General features: G+C 41.3%; 1 protein-coding gene across 7 annotated transcripts in view; it reads right to left on the reverse strand.

Moving 5' to 3' along the window:
- wipi1 (WD repeat domain, phosphoinositide interacting 1) overlaps nucleotides 1–18,572 on the reverse strand; it is a 98,237-nt gene that overhangs the window by 6,401 nt on the left and 73,264 nt on the right. For 5 of the 7 annotated variants that reach the window (XM_043714833.1, XM_043714832.1, XM_043714836.1 and 2 more), the window contains 3 exons: nucleotides 17,116–17,223; nucleotides 14,235–14,356; nucleotides 13,460–13,560 (listed from right to left, as the gene is read on the reverse strand). In XM_043714833.1, coding sequence (XP_043570768.1) covers nucleotides 13,460–13,560; nucleotides 14,235–14,356; nucleotides 17,116–17,223 — 331 coding nt within the window. Of the gene's footprint in view, nucleotides 1–13,409; nucleotides 13,561–14,234; nucleotides 14,357–17,115; nucleotides 17,224–18,572 lie in introns of all 7 variants that reach the window. The other 2 variants (XM_043714839.1, XM_043714834.1) reach the window with 1 other exon arrangement.

Raw genomic sequence — 18,572 nt, forward strand, 5'->3', positions numbered from 1 at the left:
AATGGCCTCTTGTTGCTATCCCTCAGACACAATATATTCTCCCTCTCTCAGACACCCTACAGGAGAACACCTAGAGAATGTCAGTAAAGCATGGGGTGGCATTTGGCAGATCACAGAACTCCACTGGTGTGTACAGAGGGACAAGCAGAGGTTGAGTGATGCTCCTGGGTTGCACAGAGAGTAAAGTGCTGTTGGGGTGCCTTTAAAATAAGGCATCCTGATAATAAGACCCTGGCGGCCTCTGGAACTTCCTGCCTGCCCGCTCATAAAATATGGCGCTTTAACCTGGTATTCAGCCAAACAAATGAGAGTATTGGTGGAAGGGTACATCTTCACCATGGATATCCAATCCCTCTACACCTCCATCCGCCATGACCAGGGCCTCCAAGCTCTCCGTTTTTTCCTCTCCAGACGTCCCCAACAGTAACCTTCCACTGACACTCTCATTCGTTTGGCCGAACTGGTCCTCACCCTTAACAATTTCTCCTTTGAATCCTCCCACTTCCTCCAGACCAAAGGGGTAGCCATGGGCACATGTATGGGCCCCAGCTCTGCCTGTCTCTTTGTTGGCTACGTAGAGCAGTTGATCTTCCGTAATTACACTGGCACCACTCCCCACCTTCTCCTCCGCTACATTGATGGCTGCATTGGCGCCACCTCGTGCTCCCGCGTGGAGGTTGAGCAACTCATCAACTTCACCAACACATTCGACCCTGACCTTAAATTTACCTGGACCATCTCTGACACCTCCCTCCCCTTCCTGGACCTCTCCACCTCCATTAATGACGACCGACTTGAAACTGACATTTTTTACAAACCCACCGACTCCCACAGCTACCTGGATTACACTTCTTCCCACCCTATCTCTTGCAAAAATGCCATCCCGTATTCCCAATTCCTCTGCCTCCGCCGTATCTGCTCCCAGGAGGACCAATTCCACCACAGAATACACCAGATAGCCTTCTTCTTTAGAGACCGCAATTTCCCTTCCCAAGTGGCTAAAGATGCCCTCCAACGCATCTCGTCCACATCCCGCACCTCCGCCCTCAGACCCCACCCCTCCAACCGTAACAAGGACAGAACGCCCCTGGTGCTCACCTTCCACCCTATCAACCTTCACATAAACCAAATCATCTGCCGACATTTCCACCACCTCCAAAAAGACGCCACCACCAGGGATATATTTCCCTCCCCACCCCTTTCCGCCTTCCGCAAAGACCGTTCCCTCCGTGACTACCTGGTCAGGTCCACGCCCCCCTACGACCCACCCTCCCATCCTGGCACTTTCCCCTGCCACCGCAGGAACTGTAAAACCTGCGCCCACACCTCCTCCCTCACCTCCATCCAAGGCCCCAAAGGAGCTTTCCACATCCACCAAAGTTTTACCTGCACATCCACTAATATCATATATTGTATCCGTTGCTCCCGATGCGGACTCTTCCCCCACCTCACCCTAGTTCTAAACTTCCAGCTCAGCACTGTCCCCATGACTTGTCCGGACTTGTCCTACCTGCCTATCTCCTTTTCCACCTATCCACTCCACCCTCTCCTCCCTGACCTATCACCTTCATCCCCTCCCCCACTCACCCATTTTACTCTATGCTACTTTCTCCCCACACCCACCCTCCTCTAGCTTATCTCTCCACGCTTCAGGCTCACTGCCTTTATTCTTGATGAAGGGCTTTTGCCCGAAACGTCGATTTTACTGCTCCTCGGCTGCTGCCTGAACTGCTGTGCTCTTCCAGCACCACTAATCCAGAATCTCCTAGTTTTATACCCACTCTTTAGACTCAGAAAACTCTATCGTCTTTCTCTTTTCCCCTCTATGCAGTTGTCATACCTTTTGAGTATTTGCAACATTTTCTGTTTTTATTTCAGACTGGCAGCATTCACAGTTCTTTGCTTTTGAAAGTATTCTGCATTATTCTAATAACACATCACACTCTACAGTGTAGTACATCTGATTTTGTAATTCATGTTCAAATTACATTGATGCCTTGTTTTCATTATTGCCCTGATGCTATGAGGTCTAGGTTCCTCAGTTAGCACATCAGTTCTATTCTAAGTAATTGAAAATAAATGGGCTAATGGCAATAGAGTCATACAGCATAGAAACAGACCCTTCTGTCCAACCAGTCCATACTGACCATATTCCCAAACTAAACTAATGTCTGCCTGCAATCGGCCCATATCCCTCCAAACATTTCTTATTAATGTACTTAATGAAATGTCTTTTAAATATTGAAACTGTACCCACATCCATCACGTCCTCTGGAAGTTCATTCCACACATGTACCACTGTGTAATAAAATTGTACCTCATGTCTTTTTTAAATCTTTCATGTCTCACCTTAGAATATGCCCCTTAGTCTTGAAATTCCCCATCCTAGGGAAAAGACACCCACCATCCACCTTCTCTATAACTCTCATGATTTAAAACTATGTGTAAAATCAACCCTCAACCTTTTTCAGTCCAGTGATAAAATGTCCCAGCCCATTCAGCCTCTCGTTATAACTCCAGCCTTTCATTCCTGGCAACCTCCTGGCAAATCTCTTCTGAACCTCTCCAGCTTAATCATATCTTTCCTATAAGAGGATGACCAGATCTACACACAGTATTCCAGAAGGTGTCTCACCAACATCCTGCACAACCTTAACACAATGTCCCAACTCCCATACTCAAAGGTTTGAGCAATGAATGCAAGTGTGCTAAATATTTTCTTAACCACCCTAACAATATGTGATGTAAACTTCAAAGAATTATGTATCTGGACCCCTGGGTCTCTCTGTTCTACCAAATTACCTAATGCCCTACTTTTAATTGTAGTAATAATTTAAGAATTAAATTGTGCAAAATAGTTTTAGAAAATGAATTAATAATTCACCAAAAATGCAAACTAAAACCCAGCATCTTGTTTGCTATTCGACATTCTAGTAACCCAAAGATATTGCTACACATAAGCACTTAAATACCGAACAGGAAATCTGTCCTACAGGCATTGATACAAGCAATGCTTACCTCAAATGAGTCTGAAGAAATTATTCCCTACTGACACAAATGATAGTTGCCTTACAAGCATCATGTCACATTTAAATATTTATCTATTAAATCAGTCCAAATTCTTTATGGTTTTATTTTATTTTGTGATGTAGTACCATTAATAATATATTTCTTCCTGTAGGTATCTATTTATGTGTGAGTTTGAGTTACACAGTCAATTCTTAATTTCTTCTATAAATTTCAGGAGACAAATTATTCAACAAGAAAGGCCTTTAAGAAGGTAGGGGACAGATGATTTGCGCAACTCCCGGCCTCATGAGTATGCTCAAAATAAACTTTCACCCAAACAAAATTAGAATCTCATCACTGTCTTTTTGAGTAGGAGTCCAGACCATTGCTAGGGACTCACAGAAAGTGTCACCTTAGTGTAAGGAGGGATTGTGGGTTGATGAATGATACCGAGATGTGGAAGAGTGGTACCATGTAGGAATATAAGGGAAGTATGAGGACTTTGAATTATCGATCAGTAAGCCACAGGTGATGGATGAGCAAGGCTTCATAAAGGAAGATATGGACAGACTTAAGTTTTGAATGAGATGAAGTCTCATGGGTGGGGAATGGGAGATCAACTTGGAAAGAATTGGATAGCTGTGATAAAGGCCTGGATGAAGTGTTCGGTAGGAGATGGACTAAGGGAAAGATGGAGGAGGTTATTGTGACAGAAATTGGTGGTCTTGGTGATGAGGTCCGAAACCCAGTAAAAAAAAACATGATTTGGGAATCAACAAAATATTCAAGAATTTTGGAGAGTAAACACAGTTTGGACACTTTACTTCCTTTAAAACACTTCTTAAAAGCCAATTCTTCAATCAAGTGTTTGGTTATGAGGCCTAGCATCCTCCTAAGTGACAGTGTAATTTTTAATCCATAATGAAGCATCTTGGCACAATTTATGTTAGAATGGTGGTAAAATAAATGTAAGTTGTTGTTATAGAGATGGAGCAGTCGTTAGCAAGCACAGAGAAATGGAGGCTGTGGATTTTGGCATATCTGGATTGATAACACAGATGTTGGAAGAAAGCTGTACAATACCAGAACAACGCAAGATATTACAGGCCAGGTAGCATCCGAGGAGCAGGAGAATCGACGTTTCGGGCAAAAGCCCTTCTTCAGGAATGAGGCTGGTGTGTCAAGCGGGCTGAGATAAAAGGTGGGGGGAATTTGGGAGAGGGGCTGGGAATACGATAGATGGAAAGAGGTGAGGGTGAGGGTGATAGGCCGGAGAGGGGCTGGGGGCGGAGAGGTCAGGAAGAAGATTGCAGGTCAAGAGGACGGTGCTGAATCCGGGGGTTGGGACTGAGATAAGGTGGGGGGAGGGGAAATGAGGAAGCTGGAGAAATCTACATTCATCCTGTGTGGTTGGAGGGTTCCTAGGCGGAAGATGAGGCGCTCTTCCTCCAGGCGTCGTGTGGCCAGGATCTGGCGATGGAGGAGGCCAAGGACCTGCATGTCCTTGGCGGAGTGGGAGGGGGAGTTAAAGTGTTCAGCCACGGGGCGGTTGGGTTGGTTGGTGCGGGTGTCCCAGAGGTGTTCTCTGAAATGTTCCGCAAGTAGGCGCCTACTCTGGTCTCCAGCATCTGCAGTCCTCACTTTCTCCCAGTGCAAGATATTCACAATGTCACTGAGTGTGAGGAAGGTCAGTGTGAAGTTGAGTGGTTGGCAGTATAGTGGCAATACAGCCAAGAGGTTAGAATGTGGACCTCATAATAAAATAATTTTGGAGAGGCTATGGAGATGTGAAAAAAATTAGAGAAAAATTACCTGAAATGGTAACTTTGCTTCTCTTTCCATAATTGCTCCCAGACCTGCTGGGGATTTCAAGCTTCAGCTTTATGGAATCCACAGTTTGTTTTTTAAGCAAAAAAAAAATCTGGATTCATTGCAAAGATGGGAACAGAAGGGGTGAACCTGAAGCAAAACTGAGTGCAGCGGGACTATGGGTAAGCAGCAGGGGCAGCTGAATTGATGGACAAATCCGAGAGATCTTTATACTTGTACATAGAGGCAAGGAAGAACATTTTGATGACATGATTACTAGTAGAGAAAAGAAACTGGCAATTATTTGTGGACTCCATGGTGACGGAGAAATAGTGCATGCCATTGGCCGAGGACAGTAAAAAATGATTACAGGTATACACAACAGATTGAAGATGAGTCAATCTGGGATGGAGTTCAGTTGGCTGACAGAGTTGGGAGAAATTAATGTTTTTTCATATCAAAGGAAATAGAACATGGATGGATATATTTGAACATATGGACAACTGAAGAAATAATGTGCTAAAGTCTGAGCTTTTAAAAAGAGTTAGAAAGTACAGCTGTAGTAGACTGGAAGATACTTCTGTCCCAAGGGGGTAAAGAAATGGAATTGGCAAGTGTGATAATTAGTTGCATGTTTTAAATTCTCGATCCAATATTTGGTTAATTGAGAAATTATTATAAATTTCGAAAAGCATAACTCATGCCATAGTTGTAGCCATTATTGAGGCGGTCATCTCAGTAACTCTTTTCTGTCCTGATTTGTAAACATAAGGAGCATTGTTTAGTCATAAATACGCAAGAAATGTGGTGATTTCTTTAGCGGAAAGGATAAGTCTTCATTCCCCTAACCATGCTGTAATGTTTATCTTTGTGTGAAGAAGAGAAAATGTATTTGACAAATTACTAAATATATATATATTATATCATCATCCTGATTTGGAAGTATATTGCCATTCCTTCAGTGTTGCTGGGTCAAAATCCTGGAATCCCCTCCTTAAGGGCATTGTGGGTTAACTCACAGCAGGTGGACTGCAGCAGTTCAAGAAGGCAGCTCACCACCACCTTCTCAAGGGCAACAAGGGACAAGCAATAAATGCTGGCCAACTAGCGACACCCACACTCCACTAAAATGAATGAATATCACACATCAGTGTTATCTGAAGAACCAAAAAGAATGACTTTGAAATGATAGGATCACAAACATTTTAACAACTGCCTCAGCATCTTGAAAAATCAAGTGTTAATTTGCACAACATGCACTGGCAAGTCTAGAAACAGATAGACTTGCTTCAAAGCATCACGTGTTTTAGTGCTTCCAACTACAACTTCACTGATGTCTGACTTTCTCCTCTCTCACAGCATTTGCAGGAAGAATTCCTGACACATTCAACGTACTTTTACATTTGCTGCTTCTGCTTGTCTCTCCATCTACAGCATTAATTCAGTCATAAACTATTACAGATAGAAATAGTCACCCAGCAGGTATGTGTATACACAATGCCCAGTACCAGTGAGGGATATTTAAGAAACAGTTGGGTGGCATTATGCGTAACACAGAGCAACACAAACAGAACAAAACTGACCAAAACAGAAAAGGAATTTGCTTTAATATTTCTTTTTGCTGAGTTCACACTTGCTGAAAAATTCTCTTCGTGGAATCATAAAACGATTCAGCACAGAAAGAGGTAACTCAGCTCGTCATAACTGTAAGAGCTACTCAGGATGTCTCATACCACTTGCTTTTCCCTGGAGCCCTTCGCATTTCTTCACTTCAGATCAATTCCCTTCTGCAATCCACCACTCTAACCACTGATTCGTTTTACTTAGTGATAGAGACCAAACTCAATACCATGCCACACCCTTTCTGTCTTTCGGTTCATCGAAATGGCTCAAAGGCCCTACTTAGAGCTTTCGTCATTTCTCTGGGACTCTTCTCAGCCAGGACGGGTTCCCAATCACAGAGTAGACAATTCCTCAACTGTACAGCTGCTCCATGTAACCTGAGCATTTTAGAGAAAATCCCAGTGACAAGTCAGGATTGATTTTTTTTTAAATGATCCACATTAATTTCGCAGAATTGAAGACCTAGTTAAGATTGTACTGAGACTTTACAAGGAGCCACATGTTTTTGAAGTTCAACACTGGTGTCCGAAAGTTCCAGCATTCAGTCTTTGTGAAAAGCATTCTAAATTTTGAGGACCTTGAGCACTTAAAAATGTTAATGACCTGCTGTAAACTTCCTATTGCACGCAGAGACAGCAGCTTCATAAAGAGTGAGAGAGTGAACAGGGTCAGCAGCTCCTCAAACTGCGCGGTTGTGTGCAGGGAAGCAGTTTCATTGAAGAAAACGTTGGACATGTGTGAGAAGGGTAGTGGCAGCATGAGATAAAAACCAATGGCAGAGAGCCTCTTCAATCTGTTTCTGTCAGAGCTGAAGTGCACTGTCATGGGGTGATTGTAAGTACTTTGTCTATGCCTTTTTTGATCAGCCAAATGGTTTAAATCAGCAGATGTTACTGCAGATAAACAATACAGTTAAGACATCCACTTTTAAAATAATGGATGCATTGCAGCTGTAGTATGTGGGGACTTGTGGATGCTGATGCGATCCACAGTGACCACATTTGTGGCAATCTTTGGCTGCTTGAGGAACCTCAACACAGAGTTGAACAGCTGGAGTTTCAGCTACGGATACTACAATCCAAGGACTAGAGGGGTACCCGGGCACTGTTTCAGAGGCAGTCACGCCCCTTAGATTATTACATCAAATTTGGTCTGTCATCAGGTTCAGAAGGATGTGATTGAGAGTGAGGCGGATGTGGGATGCCTGAATTTAGCTGTGGAGGAGCTTTAGTCAGTGCTCTTGCCCAAAGGTAGAAGGTTTTTGCTCCTGGTATGCATGAGGGTGCAGATTGCAGAGATAAGGAGAAACACGGCCACAGCATCACAGGCCAGAGCATCATTCAACTGGGGAAGAAAACAAGAAATGTAGTACTTAGGGGAATAGATGCTATTCTCTGTAGCAAAAACATGGAAGTCTAGAGTGCCTACCTGGCGTCAAACTTAATGACATTTCTTTTGGTTTGGAGAGAACTTGAAATGGGAGGGGAATGATCCAGGTGAACCTCATAGAAAATGAGTTCCCTGATTGGGGCTGTTAATCTGGTGCAATCAGGGAGCGCTGACAGATTAAAAACAGCATTGTCAGACATCCTGTTCACTCTGCGGGCTGGCTCTTAGGAAGCTGAAGCAAGTGTCAAGGACTCTCCATGTGTAAACAAAGGGTGACTTGCTGACAGAACAATGGCCTCAGTGGAACTATTTCACCAAAATTGTAGATAGGACTAGGAAAAGGATTCTGCTGTAGGCTTTTACATTACTTACTTACAGTGTGGAAACAGGCCCTTTGGCCCAACAAGTCCACACTGACCCGCCGAAGCACAACCCACCCAGACCCATTCTCCTACAGTTACCCCTTCACCTAACACTACGGGCAATTTTGCATGGCCAATTCACCTAACCGGCACATTTTTGGACTGTGGGAGGAAACCGGAGCACCCGGAGGAAACCCAAGCAGACACGGGGAGAATGTGCAAACTCCAGTCAGTCGCCTGAGGCGGGCATTGAACCCGGGTCTCTGGCACTGTAAGGCAGCAGTGCTAACCACTGTGTCACCGTGCCGCCCACTATGAGCAGTTTGGGATTAAATTTAAAAGTAGAACCACAAAGGTAATAATTTCCATATTACTACCTGAGCCATGTGAAAATTTGCAAAGGGTAAATAAGATTAGAGAGGTACATGCATGACTCAAAGATTGCTATGTAGATTACAATTCATGGGAACACTTCAACCCAGGGCATCAATGTGGACTTCACTAGTTTCCTCATTCCCCCACCCCACCTTATTCCACTTCCAACCTGCCAGCTCAGCATCATCCTCATGACCTGTCCTACCTGCCAATCTTCCTTCCCACCTATCCACTCCACCCTCCTCTCCGACTTATCGTCTTTATCCCCATCTATTGCACTCTTAGCTACCTTCTCCCCAGCCCCACCCCCTCCCATTTATCACTCCACCCTGGAGGTTCACATCCTCATTCCTGATGAAGGGCTTTTGCCCGAAATGTCGATTTTTCTGCTCCTCAGATGCTGCCTGACCTGCTGTGCTTTTCCAGCACCACTCTAATCTTGACTGTGATCTCTAGCATCTGCAGTCCTCACTTTTGCCTATAATTCATGGGTCCCTGGCACCAGTACTGGGGAAAGAGAGAGCAGTTCCACTGGATTCAGCTTCATTTGAACCATGCTGGGACCCCGGAAAATAATACAAGTAGGGTTGTAGACAGGGCTTTAAACTAATTAGTTTGTGGCATCAGGGGTGAGTTTAAGGAAAGTTTAAAAACATTCAAAATAAATGAAAAAGCAGAGGTATAGTGTAGTAAAGAGGTAAATGATAATGTAAGTGCAACAGCAGATATTAAAACGAGAGCATACAACAGTGGTAAAAGGTCAAAGCTATGTTTCTTTACCTGAATGCACACAACATTAGTAACAAGATGGATGAGCTGATGGCACAAATATAAATAAATTAACAAGACTTGATCCTATTACAGCTCAGGTAGCTTTGTTGATTAAGGAAGGAATCCATGCACTTGTGAGTCATGATTGAGGAGCAATGGATAGTGATGTGTATGCAGCTGTGGTCACTGTATTTGAGAAAAGATATACTGGCATCGGAGGCATTTCAAAAGAGGTTCAGTAGGCTGATTCCTGGGATGTAGGGGTTGACCCCTCAAGCACAATTAATAGGTTAGACCTTCAGTCACTAGAGCTTCAAAGATTGACAGGTAATTTTATCAAAAAGAACAAGATTCTGAGGGCTCAGTAGGATAGATTTTGAGAAGATGTTTCCACTAGTGGGGGAACATTGGACTAGGGGTTACAGTTCAGAACAAGTGGACACTCATTTAAGATGGTAAGAAATTTCTTCTCCCAAAAGGGTGATGAATGTCTGGAATTCTCTACCCCAGAGTGTTCTGGAGGCTAGATTACTGAACGTGTTTAAAGAGCAAGAAGATAGACTTCTGAAGCATTGAAGAATTGAGGGCTATGAGGAGCTGGCATTAAAGACGATTTGAGGCCTGGGGCTGATCAACCACGATCTTGTTGAAAGACATGCCAGGCTTGAGAGGCCGAGTGGCCTACTCCTCTTATTTTTGATGTGAGTTGCCTTCTGTACAAAGGATTGTCATCAAAGGGATAATTGTAAAGGGAAGAACACTGAGAAACATCCAGCCTTTGTTCATGACAATAGAGGGTGCGAATAGCAGGTCAAAGATAAAGAAGTCAGGAGTAACATGAACAGGCAGGCAAAAATCTTCTTTCCTCAACATGAAGTAGAATTGTGGAACAGATTATCAAAGAAATAGTTAGAAATGCTAAAAGAAAAGTAAAATATTGCAGATTAGAAAGTCTTAAATTAAAACAAATAAATGCTTGAAATACTCAGTAGGTCAGGCAGAATCTACATAGAGAAAGAGATATCCACACAGTCTGAAGGTGTAAAAAATAAAAGCAAATTACTGCAGATGCTGGAATCTGAAACCAAAAAAGAGAAAATGCTGGAAAATCTCAGCAATTCTGGCAGCATCTGTAAGGAGAGAAAAGAACTGACGTTTCGAGTCTTTGACAAAGGATCAATTAGACTCGAAACGTCAGTTCTTTTCTCTCCTTACAGATGCTGCCAGGATTGCTAAGATTTTCCAGCACTTTCTCTTTTTTGGCAGTCTGAAGATGTGCAGGCTAGGTGGATTGGCCACCATATATGAGGGGTTACAGGGAAAGGTTGGGGGACCTGGGTCTGGGTGGGGCGCTTTTCAGAGGGTTAGTGCAGACTCAATAGGCCAAATGGCATCTTTCTGCACTGTTGAGATCCTATGATTTTATATTCATTTCATTCAAGATGCCAAACCCAAAATGGTAACCCTATTTCTTTCGGCAGATGCTGCCTGACCTGTTCATAGTTTCCGGCATGTTTCTTCGTTTTTAGTTTAAAGAATCAGAAGTGTTTCTGAAGAGAAAAGGCTAGTCTCTCAAGAAAGGATACATCTTTCTGTTCCTACAAATTCTAATGTTCTTGTCATGATACAGCATTCTGCAGTTTTCCCTAGCCCCCCCTCACTATGCTACAATTATTTCAGTACAAATAGACACTAAATAATTTTGACAGCTTCTGCAGGATCATGCTAAGCCACAAAGAGAATTAAATGTTCAATAGGATCTCAACTGAATCAATATTTGTTTGTAGCTGCATGAAGTTGAATTGATTCCATGTTAGTTTGAGAGCTATTATAGCTTACCAAGAAGCAATGGGAAGCAGTTCTTCTAACAGCTGTAATTCTAAGTACAAATAATCTAACTCAGAAAACGTGGTCTACAAATGTTTCTGCGATCAACGGGCTTTCACAGTGCACATTATAGGAAAGTAGCCAGCCTCAAAATGCATGTAATGCTTTGCAATCAGAATGCCTTATCATACCAGAGCCCATTATTCAAAGATCGTATCTATAAATCAGACTTGAGCAGCACTTAGGAGAGCTAGTCTGAAACAAAAAGATGTTGCCAAAAAATCCTTATGAGTTACTGTAAAACCTGATCAGAGACAAAAACACAGCTGAAATACATCTCTGACCTATAGTTTTCCTTGTGACCCACTGAAAACAATGGAACACTCTTCAATCAAAGACCTGGCAGTATGCCATGGGCTGCACCCGTCAAGACACTACAAATCTGACCTTATCAACTCCTGATCCCTGTCTGTAGCTGTGAGCACCAAAACAGAGACTGTTTTCACAAAGCTATTAAAAAGTGCTGATACTCAATTCCAAATTGATGGCATAGGCAGAACAGCCAGCAATTGAAGGTCATTAAACATAAAAGAAAGGTTACTTCCTGACCACATATATGTGTCACTCAGTGACTTTTCTATCCACTCACTGCCATTACTGTAAAACCTCTGTGTACTGAATAAATAGTACCAGACAGCTGTTGAACTATTAAAGTGCATGTGATGTGGATAAATGTTCAGACATGTCCTTCGGAAATTATACCAAAAGAAGAGTGGAAATGGAGAAAATAATAAACTTCAGAAGCTAATTCCGTCATTAAGAATTTAAACAGTAGAGGGTCCAGCATTTATCTGGCTTGTCATTTGTAACATATTCATGCATATGTATCACATGCAAGCATTAACTTTTTATTGTTGAAAATAATGTCAAAATGATGTCAGTGTTACTGTAAAGCATGAATGCTGCAACGTCTGTGTAATTATAGCAAAGCCCTTCCAAGAAAACTTGAAGTCCTGCGCTTATATGAGGGGAAAAAAATCAATCTAATTTAAAAAAATTTCACTCTGAGAGAAAGTATTAGCAATTAGTTCTGTATTAAAATTTTAAGCTACTTACATCAGTTGATTGAACTGCCTCGGCTTGGTTTTTTTTTTAATTTATATGTTTGGAATGTTGACACTTCAGTTTTTTTGGTAACTCACCCAGGCTACCCAGGCCACATTTCCAATAAAGGCAGTTACTGTGAGAATGTAACGTTGTGTATCAATAGCAAATCACAGAAATATTTTGATTACGATTGGTTAATAATGGTGTTTTAAGACAAAATGGGTTCTGGAAAAAAGGATATTTCTAGGACACTACAACAAATCCTCTAATCTGATCACAAATAAAAATGTTCAGTGTCCTTCACAGAAATATTTACTGATCTTTTAAATTTAGTTCACACACAATGGAGGAGTCAAGATTACGAAAGCTTCAATTTTCAAAAGACCAGAGTTCAGTCCTTCACTTCTAATTTGATGCTAAATATTTAATAAATTTTATTATTTCTGCAGAAATATATCCTACCAATTACTGAAAGACAAAATTAATATTTGCAGTGGAAATCAACACCCAATTGTGCACGATGTCAATTATACTGTGAAAATTCCTGAACAGAAGCAAACATAAAATGTTCAAACCACAAGGCAAGTTGAATTATTTTTTCTCTGTTAAAGTTTAAGGCTCAAAATGTCAAAATTATTTTTTCTACTTTTCCCTTCAAAATGTGCAAGAACCTGTCTGGGGTGAGAGGACAGAAGTAGGCACACCTAAATGGGTGAAGCTGATCACTCTACTCCTGCAGTGAATACTGCAAATCAAACACAATCATAAGATTTCCAAGATGTCAGTCTACATAACTTAGTTGCAAAATTTGTACTTTTAGCAACAGCAATATCCTATGCATGTCTTGTAACATTGCAGAGAATCTGCAAATTTATAGACAGAGATACATCTCAGTATTTTGGGGTTTCAGTTCTCTGGCTGCTGAGGTACATCCTCAATTTATGGGAAAACATTATTTCTTTGTTTATTCCAAATTCTCCCCCAATCATGCTACTTATCACAAAATGCAAAAGAGGAATATATATAAACTTGTATCACTTTTCGATGCCATGCATTCCTTAAAGTGTTAGGGACCAGCTTCATTGTTGAATGAAGGTATGTTTGCTACTGAGATACATTCTTCTTATTTTCACTTGCCCTTGAGTGACAAAGCGTTGGCTCAGGCTTTAGTTATTCTGTATGCTCACAGGAGGGAATTCAGTCTCATCATCCAGATGTAATGGACCAGCAGCAAACTCATGTTCAGGAATGATCTCTCCATGCAGAGTCCCCCCATCCTCAGAATATCCTGGAAGGGAACATTAAATAACAGTGAATCTTACAGACCATTTAAATGCATTGCACTGCTTAGTCCACCTCTCAATGATTTTGTTCAACTTCATTACATTATGTAGATGTCAGCACAAATAATTCCTTGTACAATTTGATAGCCTACATTCTCCATAGGCCTTACCCGCCCTTTTTAATTTATTCTTCCATGGGATGAGGGCATCTCCACTGTTTGTTGTCCATCTCCAATTGTCCTAATTGATTTGAGTGGCTTGCCAGGCCATTTCAGTGTGAAATGCGTAACTGCAGATGTGGAGTCATATATAGACCAGATTGGGTAAGGACAGCAGATTTCCCTTTATAGAGATGGTGTTTTACAACATTTGATATTAGTTTCATGGTTGCCATGGATGGCTAGATTTCAATTCCAGATTTTATTGAATTTAAATTTCATCAGTTGCCATGGTGCAATTTCAAGCCTTATCCCCAGAGCATCAATCTGGGGCAATGGATTATTTCTTCATCGTTATTATCACAATGCCACTATGTAATAGATATTGGAACCTACTAAAATTTCATTTGTACTACTGTATTGCTCACAGAGCTCTCTGTGTGACGTACCTGGAACAAAGGGCATAATCATTTGGTCAGTCAAATATAAAACATTCCAAATGGCTGAGATTGAGTTGTTACCTGGTGCTGTCGATGGCGAAGGTACTAAGCTGGTTTTGGCAACAGTTGCTGCATAGGTTGGTGAGGTGGAAGGTGTCAAGTCAGATTTGGCAGTGTCATTGTTGTCATCTTCATTGTGCAGCCTGAACCGTCCCCCCAAAAAGCAAAAAATCAAAAATGTCAAAATCTGAGATTCCACATAGATATTTGCATTTTCAAAGTGCAAATAGACAATAGACAATAGGTGCAGGAGTAGGCCATTCTGCCCTTCGAGCCAGTATTCATTATGATCATGGCTGATCATCCTCAATCAGTATCCTGTTCCTGCTTTATCCCCATAACCCTTGATTCCACTATCCTTAAGAGCTCTATCCAACTCTTTCTTGAAAGTATCCAGAGACTTGGCTTCCACAGCCTTCTGGGGCAGAGCATTCCATACACCCACCACTCTCTTGGTGAAGAAGTTTCTCCTCAACTCTGTTCTAAGTGGCCTACCCCTTATTTTTAAACTGTGTCCTCTGGTTCGGGACTCACCCACCAGCGGAAACATGCTTCCTGCCTCCAGAGTGTCCAATCCTTTAATAATCTTATATGTCACCATCACATCCCACATGCCACAAGGGGTATAGGTTTACATCCTCACCTCCAATGAGTTACTAATCTTACTGACACCAACAGTGTGATTAGTCCTAAGTGGAGGATTGGAATCACCTGCCATAGAACCTCAACGCAAGCAGAAATATTGTGTTTTCAGAAACACCCTTAAAGGGTGCTCCAAGTCGACCTTGCCTTGATGTTCAGGCATGCTGTGATATTATTATATATCATCAGTTATAATTCAGCAAATTACATTTCATTTCCCACTGATTTAGTTGGGAAAAGTAATAATACTGAATCAATAGTTTTACCAGTACCAGATAAAACATTAGGTTTAACTGCTGGAATCATAATATCCTTCTTTAAAGATGTTTCTACCAAATTGTCTCAATTAACAGTCCTCAACATATTTACAATCTGTGAGCTTTTTCAATTCTTGCCATTAGGTGGTAATGAGTTTGAATCTCACTCCTGATAGTCCCAAATCATAGATACTTGAGACGTGGTGATCATGACAGTATTCCTCCTTTCAATTAATAGGATTAGATTCTGCTCCCACTCCAACCAGCCACAGCTAAAGGTGACTTGTAAACTGGCTCTGGCAATCATACTGAGATCCATTGGGGTTACTGTGCTTGCATCTGATGGGTGTATGTGTCCCCATCCTCCCATCCACTGTAGAGGGTAAATGGACTCTTTAGCTTTGATTCCAGTTCAACCAGGAGAACAAACTCCAATACATATTAAGAAAACACAGAATAGCAATACCTCACCTTCTCTTTTCTAGTAAGTGGTTCAACAATTTTATATAGCAACCAAGCCACACCTGTCAGCAATTCCATTTTAAAGTATTAATTGAAGCAGACTGGGAACTGTTTTTGCAATACTCTGCCTGATTGGCATTGTAAAATTCTACTGCAAATAAATTTTGAGTGGAGAATATTATGTTCCCATGCACGAGGTTATTAGACCAAGAACATAACTATGAACATTGTTCAAATGATGGTAAAGTTGCTTATCCCCTCTGGCTAACAATAAAAGAACACAAAATGTACAATTTTTCAAATTGCGATTCAGAAACAAGTACATTTACTTCCAGATGTCTCCTTACAGTGAAGGTGCAATATAGTCGGATACAGTGCACATCCAAAGTTTTCAAACAGCAAAACTGTGCTATACATTTACCATTTTCTAAGTACTTTACATCAAAATTACATTAAAAAGAACCTTGTGCACTCTGAGTTCCTGACAAACATGCATTGTATTGTGTAATATGTGTTCTTACTGCATACAAATGTCGTGAACAAAAATAATAAAACTTGCCAAGAAACAGTGTGGGCTACCTACCTTGAAGAGAATTCTTCCTGTTAAATTTCCAGTTTCCACACACATTGGGAAGACCTGCTGCTGGACTTTGTACCTGAGAGAAAAAAATCAAGTGAAGGGTGACCCCTTTCTTTATGACTTAAGGTTGCTATGATGTCATAAAGAAGGGTGACCCTTATAGATATTTTCTAATCAACCTGTTCAGAGATGTTATTACATGCCTCTGGAGCAGGTGGAACCTGAATCGTGACCTCCTGGCCCAAAGGTAGGGACACTGCCAATATGACAAAAGCCTCTTATATCACATTGAAAAGCTGACTCCTACTCAAGGCACTAGTTCAATTAACTAGTAAGGAAATAAAGAAATTATTCTGTAAAGTCAGTGGAGTCAGCTTGAAGGGGACAGAAGGATGAAGATGCATGTAGCATGATCCTTTGAAGGCAGACAACTAAATAATACCTTTTTGTAAAGTTTGCAACCTCCACACACAGCTAAAGAGTAATCAAACAGTAAGGGAAATGTCTAAATTTAGGTTCCATCAGTAAGAAAGGGCATCCAAAACCACAAAAATGCCTGCTCAGCGTAGTAACTACTTCAGTCATCCAAATGACAAATATTTCCATTGGAAGCGAAGACGTTACTGTGGACCTCATGCAGTGAAGTTTCACTGGTGCTGCCTATCAATTGATAACAATGAGGTAAACAGAAGCTAGTGAGCAATTGAAATTTACAGAACGTCTTGTACTCTTTCTTAGATGTTTATCAAATAAATAATTGATCACATTTTGAAAGACCAATCTTAAGCACAGCAGAGATACAGCACACCTATAAGTTTTGTAAACTTGTTCAGTTCTTGATGTTGCCTTCAGGCACTTAAATCATACCATGTTCAAAACAAGATTCAGTGGGCACTCCGCAGCTATACCAGCGGTGTTAAGTTTCTAAATACTCATTGGTAACCGCAGAATAAGCATTCACCTGTGTTTCTTTATCAGAACACACTCTCCACCATCATGAGGGTCCAAATTGTAAATGTAGAGAAATCCATCTGAGGCAGCAACAAGAAGTCGAGGTAACTTCTGTATCCTGTTCACCAAAACAATACACTTACTAAACCCAGAAACAATGCAGCAACATATTTCATCATTTTTTAACAGCCAAATCTGGTCTAATTTACAGCCCAGGATGGTTTTCTCAACATCCTCCTACCCATTTATGATAAATGCTTTCCAAAGAACATGTTTATGATTTTGTTATAAAAATGCACAAAATAATCTGTTCTCCACTGAATGGAGAGAAAGATGCTCAAATATATCTGATACCTTGTATACCCTCAGGGTGTCTTATCACAGCTATTCATTTGCAGACAGGTGCTTTTAAAAACTAAAATACATAAATGACCAGTAGTTTTCCCAATAATTTTTTATGTATGGTTAATCTGTTCCAAGTTAGTTCCAATAGCAATAGGCCAAGACACTTTACTGTCCATTCATTAGCCATTTAGTTCATTGGTAATGCCAGCTAAAAGGCAGCATTTTCACTGAATTAAACTTTGCATCTCTTGCACTATAAACTAAATGTGATAAGGGTTTCTGCCTTTACCATTCTTTCAGACAACTTGGTTTTAGTGCCCTCATCTTCCCTGTAGTGAAAATATTTTTCTTCAACTCCTTTAGAAATCTCCTGCTAATGTATGTCCCTTGATATTAGTATAACAGTGCCAGAGGAAATAGGTCCTTCCTAATCATACTTGGTAAAGCCCCTTTATTTTGTACACCTCGATAATATCTCCCCATAGTCACCTCTATTCCAAAGAAAGTGATTCCAATCTATCTTATATTTCCTCATGGCTAAAATTCTCTAGTTGTAAATCTCCTCTGTATCTCATGTAAACTGTATTCTTTCTGTAAAGTGGTGATCAGACTGTACATAACACCTACAGTTATGCTCTAACTGGTATTTCGTACAGTTCTAGCATAACCCTCCTGCTCATATATAACTTAGCTAAAGAAAAATCCTATATGCCTTCTTGACCATGTTATCTGTCCTATTAGAATAGATTGCTTACAGTGTGGAAACAGGTCCTTCAGCCCACACCGACCCGTGGAAGTACAACCCACCCAGACCCATTTACCCCTTCATCTAACACTACGGGCAACTTAGCATGGCCAATTCACCTAACCTGCACATTTCTGGACTGTCGGAAGAAACCGGAGCACCCGTAAGAAACTCACGCAAACTCCACACAGACAGTCGCCTGAGGCGGGAATTGAACCCGGGTCTCCGGCGCTGTGAGGCAGCAGTGCTAACCACCGTGACACCCAGGGAAGAATGCAGTTTACATGAGATACAGGAGAGATTTACAACTAGAGAATTTTAGCCATGAGGAAAAATAGGATAGATTAGAATAGAGGTGACTATGAGAGATATTATTG

Source organism: Chiloscyllium plagiosum, chromosome 24, assembly GCF_004010195.1.
Source record: "Chiloscyllium plagiosum isolate BGI_BamShark_2017 chromosome 24, ASM401019v2, whole genome shotgun sequence".
NCBI lineage: Eukaryota > Metazoa > Chordata > Chondrichthyes > Orectolobiformes > Hemiscylliidae > Chiloscyllium > Chiloscyllium plagiosum.